The sequence below is a fragment of the Gymnoscopelus microlampas genome (genome assembly GCF_963454915.1).
Source record: "Gymnoscopelus microlampas genome assembly, chromosome: 20".
NCBI lineage: Eukaryota > Metazoa > Chordata > Actinopteri > Myctophiformes > Myctophidae > Gymnoscopelus > Gymnoscopelus microlampas.
In genome coordinates this window covers 18,212,040-18,228,205 of record NC_139957.1, presented here as the reverse complement: position 1 = coordinate 18,228,205, position 16,166 = coordinate 18,212,040, and the positions used below count along the sequence as shown (strand labels likewise).

At 41.5% G+C, this 16,166-nt stretch overlaps 1 protein-coding gene across 5 annotated transcripts in view; it reads left to right on the top strand.

The window, feature by feature from the left end:
* map4k5 (mitogen-activated protein kinase kinase kinase kinase 5) overlaps nt 1-16,166 on the top strand; it is a 47,324-nt gene that overhangs the window by 28,919 nt on the left and 2,239 nt on the right. For 3 of the 5 annotated variants that reach the window (XM_084044839.1, XM_084044836.1, XM_084044837.1), the window contains 19 exons: nt 564-622; nt 794-861; nt 1,509-1,547; nt 3,432-3,476; nt 4,335-4,377; nt 4,578-4,788; nt 5,359-5,444; nt 5,870-5,911; nt 6,202-6,286; nt 6,875-6,954; nt 7,077-7,137; nt 9,027-9,141; nt 9,568-9,626; nt 10,368-10,471; nt 11,417-11,594; nt 12,575-12,643; nt 13,039-13,131; nt 13,284-13,354; nt 15,181-15,236. In XM_084044839.1, coding sequence (XP_083900965.1) covers nt 564-622; nt 794-861; nt 1,509-1,547; nt 3,432-3,476; nt 4,335-4,377; nt 4,578-4,788; nt 5,359-5,444; nt 5,870-5,911; nt 6,202-6,286; nt 6,875-6,954; nt 7,077-7,137; nt 9,027-9,141; nt 9,568-9,626; nt 10,368-10,471; nt 11,417-11,594; nt 12,575-12,643; nt 13,039-13,131; nt 13,284-13,354; nt 15,181-15,236 — 1,564 coding nt within the window. The remainder of the gene's footprint in view (nt 1-563; nt 623-793; nt 862-1,508; nt 1,548-3,431; nt 3,477-4,334; nt 4,378-4,577; nt 4,789-5,358; nt 5,445-5,869; nt 5,912-6,201; nt 6,287-6,874; nt 6,955-7,076; nt 7,138-9,026; nt 9,142-9,567; nt 9,627-10,367; nt 10,472-11,416; nt 11,595-12,574; nt 12,644-13,038; nt 13,132-13,283; nt 13,355-15,180; nt 15,237-16,166) is intronic. The other 2 variants (XM_084044840.1, XM_084044838.1) reach the window with 1 other exon arrangement.

The window sequence follows — 16,166 nt, the reverse complement described above, 5'->3', positions numbered from 1 at the left end:
AAATGAGAGCTTTTGCTCTGTCAGGTCCGCTGGTTTTCTTTGCCCTGTTCATTCAGCAGGAGCATGTCATGTTTACAATGGACAGTGAACCAGCCAACTCCATTGGATCAATTGTTTGACAGTAGTTGACCCCATTTCTCAAACTTAAACTCTGAGAAATCTGTATCCCATTGTATATTTCTAATTCATCTCACTCAGACTGGCTCTGGTTACTGTCACTGTGATCTGTTTGTCTTTGACTGTACACATCCTCAAGCTACAGACCAACTATTCAAATGGGTATGTTATGACAGTAGAACCTCCGTTGCCTAAGCAATTACTTTGTAATTATTATTAATGTATAACTCATTCTCATTGTTAAGTAACCACATTCATGTTTTTATGTTAAAATAACCAAAACAGTCACCTGTGCTGTGAACTAAGTGTTTGGTACACTTTTAATGTTACTAGTGTATCAGGAAACTATGGCTTGGGTGTTTGTTGAAGTGGTGTGCTGATGCCCTCTAGTGCCAAAGCAGTCAATTGAAAACCGTTACTCTGAACACACTTGTTGTCGTCCACAGTTGACAAGATCCAGTTTGAACCTCCACTTCGGAAAGAAACCGAGGCTCACTCTGAAATGGTGATAATCTCCTTTAATTCACTACGATTTGTGTCCAAATGTCCCTGTTTAAATCTATACATCCCACTTTCTCAAGATCTCCTCATATTTTCATCAGTTCATTCCTTGATTTCTTATGGACGCCATTAGGCTGGCAATCATGTTCTTGTGGGTGTTTGTGGTTCTCTGCAGGATGTGAGCAAAGAGAATGACTTCTCTTCCCCCTGGAGCCCCTTTGCTGAGGGAGGAATAACATCCAGGTAAGCCATGGAAACGTTTGTCATGGGAACCATACCTCCTCAATGTCGTTTTGTTTTTAGTTTGTTTTTACCAGACTGATTACTGTGCTTCCACATATTCAGCTGGCCACTACAAATATATATTATAAATAACATTTCTTACGTTGATATACATAGGATGTTAAACCAGTGTGAGTTTAATGTGAGTGTGGGTGTAATATTGTTTTCAACTTGTTGTTTACTTTTGTCAGAGGTGTGATTATTCAGGATTTCATGGTCGTTTGAATGTAGAACTCCCAATCAAATCTTATAGCTTATTACTGTCTCCTGTATTTTGGCCTACATGTTTGCTCTCCTAATCAAATTCTTCATTTATATCCATTGCTCACACATAGCTACTGTGTTTTGGATGCTTCTACCACTCACTATGTATAATGTTAACCTGTTTGTGTCGCTCTACACCACTGCTGCCTGTCTCACAGCATGACCTCACGTGTCCATCTGCTGTTTGGAATGTCACTTAAGAGCCTAGAAAGTCTTCCTCACTTGTCCGTGTGCTTTGACTGTTTGCCTGTTTTGTTTCTTTTTTTTTCTCTTTTTCTCTGTCCTCTTACTTTCTTTCTGCCAATCTTTATCTCTCTCTTTGTCACTGTCTTCTCCATTTCAAGGAGCCTTCTCAAAAGCGTTGAGGACGAGTTGTTCCAACGGTAACACTAACACTGTGTCCTGCGGTTCTGCCATCCACTCCACTACCACCCACTCCTTCACTGTTGCTGTGTGTGTGTGTGTGTGTGTGTGTGTGTGTGTGTGTGTGAGAGAGAGAAAGATGAGGTCAGCAGGCTGTTGCTGTACCCTGTTTTGCAGTGAAGTGTGCTGCTGGCAGTGCCCATGAACATAACCCTACTCCTCCACCTTGGCACCCTCCCATTCGACATTTGTGGTGTGACATAGACCCGGCCTGTGCACGAGGCTGGGTTTTTTACCCTGAATGTGATTTGTTTTGTAATATTGTGTATTACTATGGCACCTCAAAACGGTGTCTAGCAATAACACAATAAGCCTAAGTCAATGAATCAATAAAATGTCAGACATTGAAGTGATACTCAGTTGATACCACCATAAAACAATGTCCTCCTGTGGTCATAAACAGGCCCGGACATGGCTGCCATTATGTCGACCTCAGTGAAATAGGGTTTCATGGTTCTGTGGACTCCATCCTATGAACTGGGCATTCAAGTGAGGCCTGCTATGCTTAAAGCCTGGTTTTATGTATTGCTTAATAGTTTGTGCTTCAATTGGTAGCAGCTCAGTGGCCTTGTGTTTAGTGTCCGCCCTGAGATTGGGAGGTCAGGGTTCAATCCCCAGCCGAGCCATACCAAAGTCGATAAAAATGGTACCCAATGCCTCCTGCTTGGCATTCTGCATCAAAGATTGGACGGGGGATAAGTCACTGCGACATATAAGTGTCATGTCCAGGGGGTGTACTTGTACATTGTGGCCGTGTGATGTACTTGTACATCAAGCTGCCTCACGCTAACAGAAACAGAAGATAGGCTCCTGACCTATGAGCGACATGGCTCGGGAACCGCTGGTTCCCAAGGCTACTTACTTCAATTAGTGTAATAAATAGACTACTTTTACAGCTCATAAAGAAGTTGACTGACCCCTTCAGCTCCACTGCTGGTTTAAACCTCTACATCATTGTCTCCGCCAGGCCGAAAGGCATGGCGAGAGAGTATGTTTTACCCCCTGTCTGTCTGTCCGTCCGTCCGTCCGTGTGTCCTGTCCGTGTGCGAGCAGCTAATCTCCGGCACCGCTGGCCCGGTCGCTGCGAAACTGTGCACACACACTCCTTGGATGCCAATTCAGAACCTCTGGCCCAAATTCTTCACATGGGCCTGTTATAGCGCCACCAGGAGGCCGATTTGTGCAAAACCCATTTTTTAATATTACTCCTACAGATTTTATCCAAACGGTACACAGTATCTCCATAGTTATTTGATCTACACGGATCTGTCCGATTTCCCATATTCCATCCTCATTGGCTAAGGTTGGCTTCCAAAGTTTGCATGATTGGTCCGTTTTGAACAAAATGCCTAAACTATGCACCCTTTTCACATTGGCCTGTTATAGCGCCAACAGCAGGTCTAATTTAGCAAAACACATTATTGGAACAAAACGCCTCAAATCATGAATGCAGTGTCCAATTGCCGTGAAAGGCCTAAGAATAAATGGCACCCTTTTCACATTGGCCTATTATAGCGATATTATAGCCACAATAACGTACCTGACCTGGGGGAGACCTGTGCTCCGAGGAGCACTTTTTTTAGTTGACCCTGTACCTTTCATACTCCTTTTCTCTCTGAGGAAAGGGGTTCTTCACACCTACCCACCCTCCCTCTCTTGGGACCCTTTACAGTAAAATCATGGGTGTTAATGTAACTCTGAGAATGTACAAATGTTTCCAAATGGATCGTGATTATTCGGTTACATGTGTATACTCTCAGACTTAAATTAACCCTCAGGATTCTACTCTGTTCTTTGTTTCCACTTCATTCTCCTCCTTCTCAAATGTATATTCTTCTCTCCAGGGGACACATCACACATCTGGAAAATGCCTTTGAGGATGTTGAGCTGTAAGTGCTGTTTTTCCTATAGCCCGGCCCCGATATTGGCCTATTACCGAATTCGACCGATACCGGCTGATTTAAAAAATATATATGTATTTATATTTGTTTTTGCTATTTGGCCTATCAATAGTTTAGAACACCACTCACAGCTCTCTATGTCCATGAGCACGTGCACTGGTATGTAAACACGGGTTCAAAACTACCAGCCAGGGATGTTCTTGCTTGTTGTTTTCAGTTGTTGTTGTACATTTATAGCATTCATTTCTTCAGCTACTTTCAAATGAAAGATAAATGCTAAAAGTAGATTGGAATGTAACAGGGTGGCTATTGTCATAACTGGCTCTTGCTATGAGAAATAAAGGGGAAGGGAGACCAAATATGTTTTATTAAATAATTAACTTACAAAAAGCAACTAAAGCATAACTGAATGTGAAAACAAAGCATGATAATGTTAAGGATCCAATGTGTAATGGATCTCTATATTTTTGTTTTATTTTGTTTAATCCTGTTTGAGGTACAGTTTTAATGCTTAAACAATTGGATGTTTTAGTGAACCTATAAGCATAAAAGTGTACACTACATTGTGACGGTATAGATGATTATATGTTTTTTACAGAATATATGCATATTATGCTTATAGTCTGTAAAAAAAAAAGCCAAAAAATATATATACATTTCAGCGATGTATTGGATATCGGAATTTGGTTGCTAAATATATCGGATAACGGTAGCAAAAATGTCAATCTCATATCAGACTGGCCCTAGTTTTTGCATTCAAATGTATTGTTTGTCCGTTTGGTGGAATGCTAAAAATGACTCTTATCGTAATATGTATCTTTAAACAAAATACTGATTTAATTTCAGTTCAACTCTTAAGCCAGGAGTTCCCCCTCCTCTGCCACCTAAGGTGAGACCTGAAGTACTTGTGTGTTTTATTACTTTTTAAATACAGTATGTCTTCCTCCATTGCATGTCCTTTACTGCTCATACTGCAAAATCCCAAGTGTTAATTTAACTAAGTGTTGATGCGTACATGCGATGTACTTCTAATTTATGAGTATAAATTAGGCCTAACCCATGTCTCCCCTCCTTTTTTTCCTCCTTCAGCCGAGGTTGAACAGCTCATCGGATGAGCTCGGCCTGAACGACGAGAGGAATCTGACGGTGCGGAGGTTCCCCAACTCGGAGAACGGACCCAGTCAGGTGGTCCGCAGACAGAGCACCCCGGAAAGAGGCAACAAGGAGGAGCACTCAACCCCAGACTTCCTGTCTGTCAGCGTCAGCAGTCCTGGCCTGCTGTCTCATGCGTCTGACCCTGGTGAGTCCCGTTGGCTCAGTGCCTCTGTACCTATGCAGGGTTACACATACATACAGTGGCCCGGGCAATACAGGAAACCAAAGTTATTAAACTACTAAAGTTAATATATTCCGTTTGGATATAGGGTAAGGGTACCCGTCCAGTCTTTTTGCAGTTGACAAAGACTGTACCCCTATTCAAATATATTAAAATCTTTCAAATACTGTACTGTTCATTTATACATTTACGCTTCGGCCTGCATAGGATTATTATATTGATATACTACATATCCATGTGAAGTTTTTCTACACACTCATTCACATTTTATTACACTTGTACGGTAAGTACATATTCACATGTTAGTACATATTCCCCTCTCTATGCAAGAACGCCCCTACATGTCTCTGAATAGTCTCTTTCATGAATTACATTCCTCTAAATAAGCATTTTCGCTATCTTTCCAAGCTCTCAATACATCGAAAAGTGAAGGTAAGGCCCAAACATGTCTCTTAGTTTGATTTAGATTAGTTGTCCGACGTGACTCATATGCACACCCTGTGCTTTGCTCACCCACCTGCCATCTCCTGACAGATAACGACTCAGACAGCAGTGTGAACGGAGGCAGTCCCAAGGAGCCACCCAACCGAGCGCACCGCAAGGAGAAGAAGGAGTTCCCTGTGAGTTAGAAGCTGTTGCATGACATATTGAACTAGAAATGTAGGTCCCCAGTCAGAATGGACAGGTTTCTCCCTCTTCAGTTTCAATAGGTTGTGGGAGAGGTCTGGTAGTCTGTTATTCTATATCTGGACTGTGTCTAAGTCATTGGCTGACCCAGCAGCAAACCACAAATATGATCTTTGTCCTTTAGTGGATCCACTGGCAGTCAAACAGGATCTTTAAACATATGATTGCATTTTGTAGACAAAAAATCAAAACAAATGACAGCATAGTATGGATTGTTTGTTTTTCTTTGCCACATTGTTGAGGTCAGAGACATTTTTAGCTCCAACAAACCCCAGCTCAATTCAACATAATTGTTGTCTGCTTATGTGTTTATGTACTCTGCATCCATCTTAATGGGGTGGTTTTTGTGTCTCCACAGAAATCAGCCATCAACGGCCTGCCACCCACTCCTAAAGTCTTGGTAAGTGAATCTGCTGAATTGTCCCCTCACAGTCCTCACCCATTCCTGGTGGACTGGTTTTGGTGGACACTATCATTAGACTCTGTCTGAACTGCTGCTGAATGCCGAAATTTGGGATCCAAATCGGACATTCCAGTCCCTCTCTGTGGTTATGGTGGTCTGACATGCAATGCAGTCATCATCTCTGGGCTCACTTCCAGTTTCATGAACTTTGGCTGACATTTCTGCTGCTCACACAGTTTAAAGCAGTTGATTTGCCATGCTGAGTTGAGTTTGTCTGTTGGTTGTAGATGGGAGCTTGTTTCTCCAAGGTGTTTGATGGCTGCCCCCTGAAAATTACCTGTGCCACATCGTGGATTCACCCAGACACCAAAGGTATAGATGTACTTTAACTTTGTTTACTGGGAAAAGAAAGAAAAGAGATACATGCTGTTGTTGATGCGGAGAGGGAACACGCACATCCAAACCTAATTTATGATGCCCAATGAAATGGCTTTCAAATGGAAGAAATCAGCTTGCACAATGAGCTCTAGTTGAAACGTAATCTTTTATTCCACCCACAAGTGCGTGCGTGACGTTTCGGTCATCAGACCTTCATTTAGGTCTGATGAAGAGCATGTAGCTTGAAATGTCACGCTGGCACTTGTGGATGCAATAAAATATCAAGTATCAACTGGAGCCCATTATGTGCGAGCTGATTTCTACCTTTTGTAAGACATGCTGTTGTTGCGACATAGTAATACAATAATTTACTTGATGCAGAAATGGCATACTTTGAGCTTAAAAACGGGTCACTTTATTTGGTTACATAATGCTTTTGACAAGAATCTCAACAAAATTGTGAAATGAAGCATAAATATGCCTTTACAAACGCAGATAGTAGTTGCATACACGCAAATACTATATAGTGCCATACTGTCAAATGAAGATGCATACATACTAATACATAATTGTTTCATCTAGATCAATATCTCATCTTTGGAACAGAGGATGGCATCTATACCCTGAACTTAAATGAGCTGCATGAAGCCACAATGGAGCAGGTATGAATTAATTGTGTCGTTACTAAACACCCTAAACATGTTTTTTGGTTTACTTTCTAACTCACTAAAACACAGACTTTAACAGGCTTGACCATGATTCTTACCTGGTTTTCCCATTTCAGCTGTTTCCAAGGAAGTGCACGTGGCTTTATATTATCAACAACAACCTGATGTCTTTATCAGGTAAGTGTCAGACTTATCACAGCTATCTGCTTCACTGCCATAACCTGCTGCTGCTTTGTGCCTGCATTATCTCACCCCCCCCCCCCCCCTGCGGGCAAGACAATCACACCTCTATCTGCGGCCTTAAAATAGCATTCTGTTTGTTCTTGTTTCCTAGATCATCAGTAAAACCTGTTCTGTTTTTTAAAAAGCCTATTTTTCAAATGAAGAACCACTGCAATATATTGATCTTTTTGAAGTTGTGGAAGCTCCTGGCTGCAGAAGCGACTGTGGGGAAAGAGTCATTGTTTGTTTTAGAAGAACTCAAATAATTTTAAATAGGCCAAGGCCAGAAATGATTTCCAATTAGCTGCACCACATAGGCCAGTTTCTTTTCTCATTTATTTATTTGAATATGGGAATTAAGCTGACTACAGGGTCACCTCTCGACATGGTGTGCCAATTCCTTTAGTCTTGCTTTTACCATTAACTGTCATAAAGAGCCACAGCCTTTTCGTTTAACAGTTTAAGCATGGGATTACAAGGCCCAAGGTCTACTGACGGGTTTACCCTTTAGCAGTTTGCCCCTTGGTATACTTAAACTCTGTTCTCTTCTCCTTTTCCCCTTTGGACACTGTCCTCTCGTCTGACTTGACTTGATATTCTACTAACTGGCTTCATCAGAAGGTAATCATGCTTCACATCATCTTCACTCCTCTGTTCATTTTACCCCTCTGGTCACGTCTAACCTCTCTAAACGTCAAAGCTGCATGCAGGGAGTCGAGGTTTAGTTATCAAATTCAACATGTATTTAAATCATGGGAAAAAATATATATACACGGTGTGTGTGTGTGTGTGTGTATATATATATATATATATATATATATATGTGTGTGTGTGTGTGTGTGTGTGTGTGTATAGACACACACACAATAGCACAATACAAAGTGCGTCACAAGAATAGGTTTACTACAGATAATGTACTTTATTTTGTGTGTTAGGAATGGGGTGCACAGTCAACACAGTCAACTGTATACATGAAAGTATGACTAGTAATCGGCGTGCGGCACTTGCGACGGACCTGCAAGTGCAGTAGAAGTGCTCTGATGGCGTATGAACCACTTTACAGAGCCATAATTAAGCTAGGTACAGCGTTGCAATGCGTTTGTTGATGAGGAAACGTGAATTTGTTTCAGAATGTTCACCTATGACATGCCCAGAATAGGGACGTTACGTTCATGTGGTTAACTTCAAAGGCAGGGGATAAGTGACTTTGTATTCTATTTAAACCCCAATTAAGTTTCACTTTAATTTCAAAGCTCTTGGCTTTGAAAATAAACTAAAAGCGTAGGTTTGAAACCTTAAAGAGACAACTAGGAAACCACAAGGCAGTGAACATTTCCACAAGTCAGGTGACATATGACTAACTTTATTTGAACGCTGCTCAACTTGTAGTCTCTGTCTGCTTGCTGCATTCAAGTACGTCAGTTGCGCAACATTCAACTCACTGATGCTTTTGGTATGTCCATGGTTTGTGATGTGTTAGTAAGCCTTGCCGAGCCCTGAGGCCCATAGGCTCCCTATCTCCTGTTTCATTCAACCATAGCATGACATCATGCTATGGTTGACCACAGATAAAAAACAACATTCAAGTGTCCACGTTTACAAAAAATGTCAAAATGCCCATAGCTAGCGTGTGTATGTGTTGGGTGAATACATACACATCACCTCTAGTATTTCTTGCACTCATCTTAACACATTTTCTCTTTGTATCATCTGTCATGTATTTTTCTGAACGTCTGCACATGTTTGTACGGATTGAACTGCTCATTATCCAATGCAACGATATGAAATAATATATCACTTAAACATGTTTAGCTATCAACCTAATGTGTTATATGTTGCCCCAGGTAAAACTTTCCAGCTGTACTCCCACAACCTAATTGGACTGTTTGAGCAGCTGAAGAAGCCGGGCCTGGCTGCTCAGTTCCAGACTCACCGCTTCCCAGACAAGATGCTGCCCAGGTTAGAATAGCCAGCCCTGTTTTTACGTCTTTCATCTTTTCTAGGGAAGGCGTGTAAGGTATTTTTTCACAAATTCATAAAGCTGCACAAATTCCTATCTGGCAACTGCTCAGTTTAAGTCTGCAACTGTCATTGGTTTACTGAGCTAATATCGCTCCTGCAGCGACTGCAGCTAGTCCCAGGATCCAAACCGACAAAAAATGTGTCCAAATAATGCTCATACCTTTCTTCCAGCCTAGTGCTACACTGTCACCTGTTTATGTCACCAAGTGTCCCGTCATTCTCCTCTATAAATTGAAAACATAGTTGATTGTTTACTTTAGTTGTAAAAAAAGAAAAGAGAACTCCTGGCTTACATCCTTGAGCTCAGATGTCATCAGCTCCTTTATGACCATGGTCACAAGCTGACTGTTTTCTCTCCTGCAGGAGATTTGCCTTGACAACTAAGATCCCGGACACAAAGGGTTGTCACAAGTGCTGCATTGGTGAGTAGCCCTCCATCCTTACAACTCCCCACCTCTGTTTGTTTGCATTGATTTGTCTCTATCAATGGTCAGTCCACTCTTATTAGTCTTTGTCAACACACTGTTGTCATCTTATTGACAAACTCCTCTCCTCACCAGTCAAACCAACTCTTGACCATGGTTACAGTTGCTGATAAAGACAAAATGACCTAAATATCTTCCCTGACTTTAGTGCAATTCTTGAGTGCACCAACCCCCCCCCCCTTTTTTAAGTCACTTGTTGCAAGTTAATTAAATGTAATTAACATTACTTAACATGCAACCTGTAGTGTGCAATATTAGTCTTTTCAGGGCATGACTGTTGCAATGACAGAGGCAAGCCGTTTATAAGAGGGGTCTCTCTGTCTATCTGTCTGTCTGTCTTGTCTGTGTGTCCGGAGATAATCTCGCAAACTGCTGGTCCAACCAGTGGCACATTTCTTGTGCACATTGCCAGTAGGTCACAGAAGTACCTCTGCTATTTTTATTTTTTATTTTCACATATTATACCTTATTATACCTTACCTTAACTTTAATCTTATAATGGCAGTCAATTGAAAGCCCAAATTCGGAGTCATACATCATAGATATGTAATAGAAGATGGTCCAAGATCCACATTCACCTTGTGCTGGCTTCTCATCCAATGTGTGTTTCTGTGTATCTTTGTTTATTGTGAGCATTTCCCACTACTGAACTACTGAAACTCTCGTCTTGTTTCACAGTGAGAAACCCATATACAGGTCACAAGTATCTGTGTGGAGCACTGCAGTCTGGGATTGTCCTGTTGCAGTGGTACGAGCCCATGCAGAGGTTCATGCTCATCAAGGTCAGTTGATGATTTCCCTCCAGACCACCATTGACCACACAAATCAACATGACACTATTTAAACATTAAACCTCCACTTTGACACAAGTATAAAGCATGATTTCCTTGTGCATGGTTTTTAGTTTAGGGCTGATTAGGGTTGTTTAAATTTCCCATGTGACATGAATTCATTTCAGGAGAATATGCTATTATAATCATAGCACTGTAGAGCAGGGTTCCCCAATAGGGTTCCCCAATAGGCGGCCCGCGGGCCATTTGCGGCCCGCGAGAGGCAACTGTCCAGCCGGAGACCACTCCTGTCTAAAAAAAGAAAAAACGTTTTTTTATTATTATTATTTATTTTATTTTTTTGGGAAAAACAATATCTGTATTACTGTTCAACAGACAAACAAACACTTTTGTAAATTGTTGATTCTGGACTGGACTTTGATTTTCAGTATGTACAACTGGCTGCTGTTAATCTGTATTACTTTTCAAGCAGACTGTAACAACCAAATATTTTAAGTAAATGGTTGATTCTCAACTTATTTTGTTTCCAGAGTCCATTTTTTCCTTGTGTGACCCTCAACACAGGATTTAAGAATCCCAGGCCTAAAATAACAGTGTCAAATTAGCTCGGTTAGAGAAAAAAAGCGAATAAAAAGCTGAACATTTTGCGCGTGCACAATTTCGGCGCGCGGGCACAATGCCCCTGGCCCTCAGCTTGTTACCCGAGACATAATTTGGCCCTTGGGGAAAAGTAATTTGGGAACCCTGCAGAGCCTTAGATTTGTTTATGCACTTTTATCTGGCATGTGTGCCCTCTCTTTATTCAAGTGTGTGTGACTGCATGTGCGTGTAGGAGACTGTATGAGTTTATTCTATGAATCTATCTGCAGCAGGTGTGTGTTTGTGCATTGTGTATGTGTCTATATATTTTATGTCTGGTGTCTGTTCTCCCTCCAGCACTTTGACTTCCCTCTGCCCAGCCCACTGAAAGTGTTTGAAATGCTGGTGGTTCCAGAGCAGGAGTACCCCATGGTGTGTGTGGCCATTAGCAAGGGCACAGAGCCTGGCCAGGTGGTCCGCTTTGAGACCATCAACCTCAACTCCTGCTCCTCCTGGTTTACAGAGATGGGAACAAGTAAGACTCACTCACTCACTCACTCACTCACTCACTCACACACACACACACACACACACACACACACACACACACACACACACACACACACACACACACACACACAGAGACACAGAGACACAGAGACACACAGACACACAGACACACAGACACACACACACACACACACACACACACGCACACCCCCCCCCCCCCCCCCGTGATTCATTTCCAATGGTAGCTGTGTTACAGTAATAGTCAGGTGGCTAAGCAAAATTACCGCCACGGAGCGGATAAAAGCACCAAATGTTGTACTTTAGGACTTAGTAATGGGTTCTAGCCTAGGGGCCATAATAGTAAATTCTCCTTACAGCTATAACTCTTGAACCGTAGATCATAAAATCAAAAATATGTTCCCCCATGTTTTCTTGGATCATGACGCAACTTCCCATATAGGCCCAACTACATTTCCCATCAGAACCAATTTTGGGTTATACTGCATATGAAATACTGATTATTTTCAGACAAGCTGCCATTGTACTACAGCATCACCAGAGACAGACACCGACTGTCTGCATTTGTCCTCGCCTATGAGCTCTCCTGTCAGGCACAGCTGCTGGCATGAGCTGCCTGGAGCTCACACTGGACCAAATCATCTACTAATGGCACTTTATTAATAAGCCTGCCTTTAAGTCAAATGCAAATAGTGTTGAAAATATTATGACTGGAAAAAACGCATTATGTTGAATGGTTATTGTAAAAGAAATATACCAGTGAAAGATTATATCAAAATAATTTGTTTAATTCAAAAAGTTAAACAGTATGACTTTAATCCACAAAATGTATTGTCAGCACAAAATATCGATTTTGTTAATTCATTTTGTAATATTATAACATATATAACATAATCGCAACAGAATTCTAGATGAATTCCGCACAGTTTTCGAAATGGCACATTTCCTCTCAGGGATTCATGATTACTGTATCTGCTTCCTCCACAGCTAATCAGCAGGTGGATGCTATTCATGTCACCCAGCTGGAGAGAGACACAGTGTTGGTGTGCTTGGACCGTAAGTATATCGCCAGAGCTGCTGATAATGTCAATATACAGTATTGACACACAAATCATATGAGAACCAAGACTTAAATCAGACAAGGCTTGAAAATTGACGGGGGGGTGTGGGGGGGGGGGGGGGGGTCTTAGAATTGTATTTATTTATATATAGAAAGCTTCCTGTCCCTGGTACTGTAGGTGTCAAGACTGTTGCTGGTAAATATCTGTGTGATAACTATGTATACAGTTAGGTTTATAGTGTGGGTTATTTAGTCACTGGACTTAATCTACATGTATTTCTGCATCAATAATACATCTACATAATATTGAATTGGTATTTTTGTATACAAATATACTCCACCCTCTCTACACCAAGTGTTCTAAAGCCCTCTTCTGTGCTTTTTACACCAGAAAATTTGAAGATTGTTAATCTCCAGGGCAAACTGAAATCCAATAAAAAGCTGGCCTCTGAGCTCAGCTTTGATTTCTGCATTGGATCTGTTGGTAAGATGAAATGTCTTGAAATCTGAGGCATGATGAGACATACTATATACTGTTTAAACTACATATACACATCTACATTAGCTATATTTTGCAATTCAAATGTGATTCTAGTGTTTAGTGTATTCCACTGACTCTTTCCTCTATTGTTACAGTGTGTCTTCAAGACAGTGTTCTGGCCTTCTGGAAACATGGTATGCAGGGCAAGAGCTTCAAGTCAAATGAAGTGAGTATCTAATGACTAAGAATGCTGGGTGTTGTAGCTAATTTTTAACACTGGTTTCCCTGCTTTGAATTCAGTATAATTAGGATAAATTGTAATGTGGAACGTTTTCAGTTGACTTTCTTTATTCAATAAGAACTCAAAAACATTTCATATATAAAATGTTTTTTTATGGAGTTTCATTTTAGAATCAGATCATGATTAGTTGATAAATCACAATTGATATTGATTCCAAAACTCTGTACCGTACTGATATGGTTGTAATGTTCCAGCACCAAGCCCAACAGACCACTAATTGTGGAAACTGTGTAGCTTCTTTCACGTTCATGAATACAAGGTTGTTTGTCCTACACACGAACAAACACCCAGCGGCTCTTGTCAGCATTGACCCCCCTAGCGCTGGTTGTTTACATGCATGGCTACATGGTGTAGATGAGCCGGGGAGATTATCCCACAGGTGGAGCCAGACAAAGTGTGCTTTATGTCCGCCTCGGGTAATGAATGTGTCCACCTTGTCACTGAGGGGTTTGCGTTAACCTGATCACGAGGCACAGGTTCTGCTGCACAATAAAAGTTCAAGAGATCGCTGGGAGGTGAAGCGTTGAGTCTTTATGAAAAGCGATATTGTGGGAGATAGGGGCTGCCCTTTCCAAAGCCTACGCCATGTCTGACAGCGCCCCATGAAACACAAGGCTCTGTTTGGCCTGGGCTCCTGCCCAGCTCTGCTTCATGGCTTCCCCCAACAGCCGAGCGCACGTTGGATTTTTTTTTTGAAATGTCAGAAGCCATGCAAAATTAATGTCTGTTCATAAATGAAACTGCCGCGCAACAGGGGAGGGCTGCTAAATAATTCAACCTTTTCCTTTGTCTCTCGTTATGATTCTTTTTAAAAAGGCGAAGGCATTCAAGGGGCACGGGGGCCTTTTGATCTGCGCTCGCTTCACCAGGTGCTTCTCTGAACACCCCAAAGCCTTGTTCTCAGATGGGACTTAAACGGATCAGGTCTCTCATGGGGGGGCTAAGGACTTACGCCTAGCAGGTGTCACACATGTACTTGTGTGCGTTTATTGCCACACAAGTCACTCGAAGCAGGGTTTGGGGGCTTGCCAACACGTGGGTGATTTTCTTTTAAAGCGTTATTGGCCTGTAACGTTGGGAACTGTCAGCCCTTTTATCTGGTTACTTAGCATAGGTAAGGTCCAAGTGTACACAGTAACACAGTGTCCTGGAGACGCCAGACACTCACCTGTAGCCTGCACCACTCTATTGTTGTTCTGAATAGAAGTCTTGTATATGCAGTACATGCATACATGCCTGTTTACCATACTATTTACACCTTGTCTTACCCAGTACTCATTATTATTATTATTGTTATTATTATTTACCTTTATACTTATAGTATAATACTATTTCTATTATATTTCATAATTTTCGTTTTTCTCATCCTCTGTATTGTTCTTCTTTGTTATTCTATGTGAGAGCAATACACCAAGTCAAATTCAATAGTACTGATTCTGTATAGCTCATTTGGTGGAGCTTAATGGAGACAATGCCAGACGTAGGGGTCTGAATCCCTCCTGGTTTTCGCCACAATTAAATTAATAGTTGTAGCATAGACGTTCATCATGTTCTGTTCATGTATATGCTCACACCTAATCGGTTTGGGGGGAAAAAAATATGGTATCCCTAGTAAAGTGGCATATAGTATGTGCATTGATTGTAGGTAGACTTTAATACTTTATTCTTTCTGGAGAAGTACTCCATTTACACAGGAGACCAGCTGTTAGTAGCTCATGTCTTGATCAGTCCCCCCCTCCCTCTGTTCATAGGTGACCCAGGAGATCTCTGATCCAAGCAGAGTCTTCCGTCTCCTTGGATCTGACAGGTTGGTACTATATTTTGTTGTTACACAAGCAAAGTATTAAAACCTAGCAAGCATACAAAACGAATTGGCTTAAATAAAACTCACCTAATAAACACACAAACAAAACCCTATTGGGTTTACTTTGAACCTTTTCCTATCGCTCTTTATCTCGCTTCCCCTGCTTATCTCCCACTTAATTCCATGCTACCGTTGCTCTGGTGATTTACTGCTGCCCTCATGACCTCCATAAAAGCAGGGCACTCTGATAACTGCGATGGATTGAGTGAGTGTCCTCCCACTGGTCTCTGTGTTTTCACATCACCTGGTAACCAGCAAAACAGCCCACTCCTCTCCTGGGTCCTACATGACCCACAGAGCCCTCCTCCATATTTGTCCCCGGTGGTTCTCCCGTCTCGCTCTTCCTACCTTGTACAATGCCAGAGCTACAGTACCCGCCTGCTGTTTGTGTTCACCCAACCTTTCTCCTTCCACAGCTGTCCCCTGCTGACCCTGAGTCTCTCTCTTTCTCTCTCTTCATCGCCATCTTTCTGTTTTCCGCTTTTTCTCTAGCTCTGCCTTGTTTATTTGTCCTATTTTGACACAGTTTGATTTCAGTTGTTTGAATATTCTCTCTCGCGCACGCACACACATACTCGTATATATACAATATATACTGTACATTAAATCAGAGAAAACTGTCCTCCTCTGTCTGTCTGCCACATGAGACCCACATAACCAACATTATTGTGCTCCTTGAAGATCAGTCGTTTGCTGGGATCTGTCATATTTTTATATTTTGAAAACACTATAGTAAAACCTTAAAGTTTTTGACACTGCCGGTTTTCTATTTTATTTTTATGACAGGCTTCATATTTTTTTATGTCATAACTTTTCATGTTATTGACGACATACTGTAGTCATATTTATGTCAGTGAAGGAGGTTATCTGCAA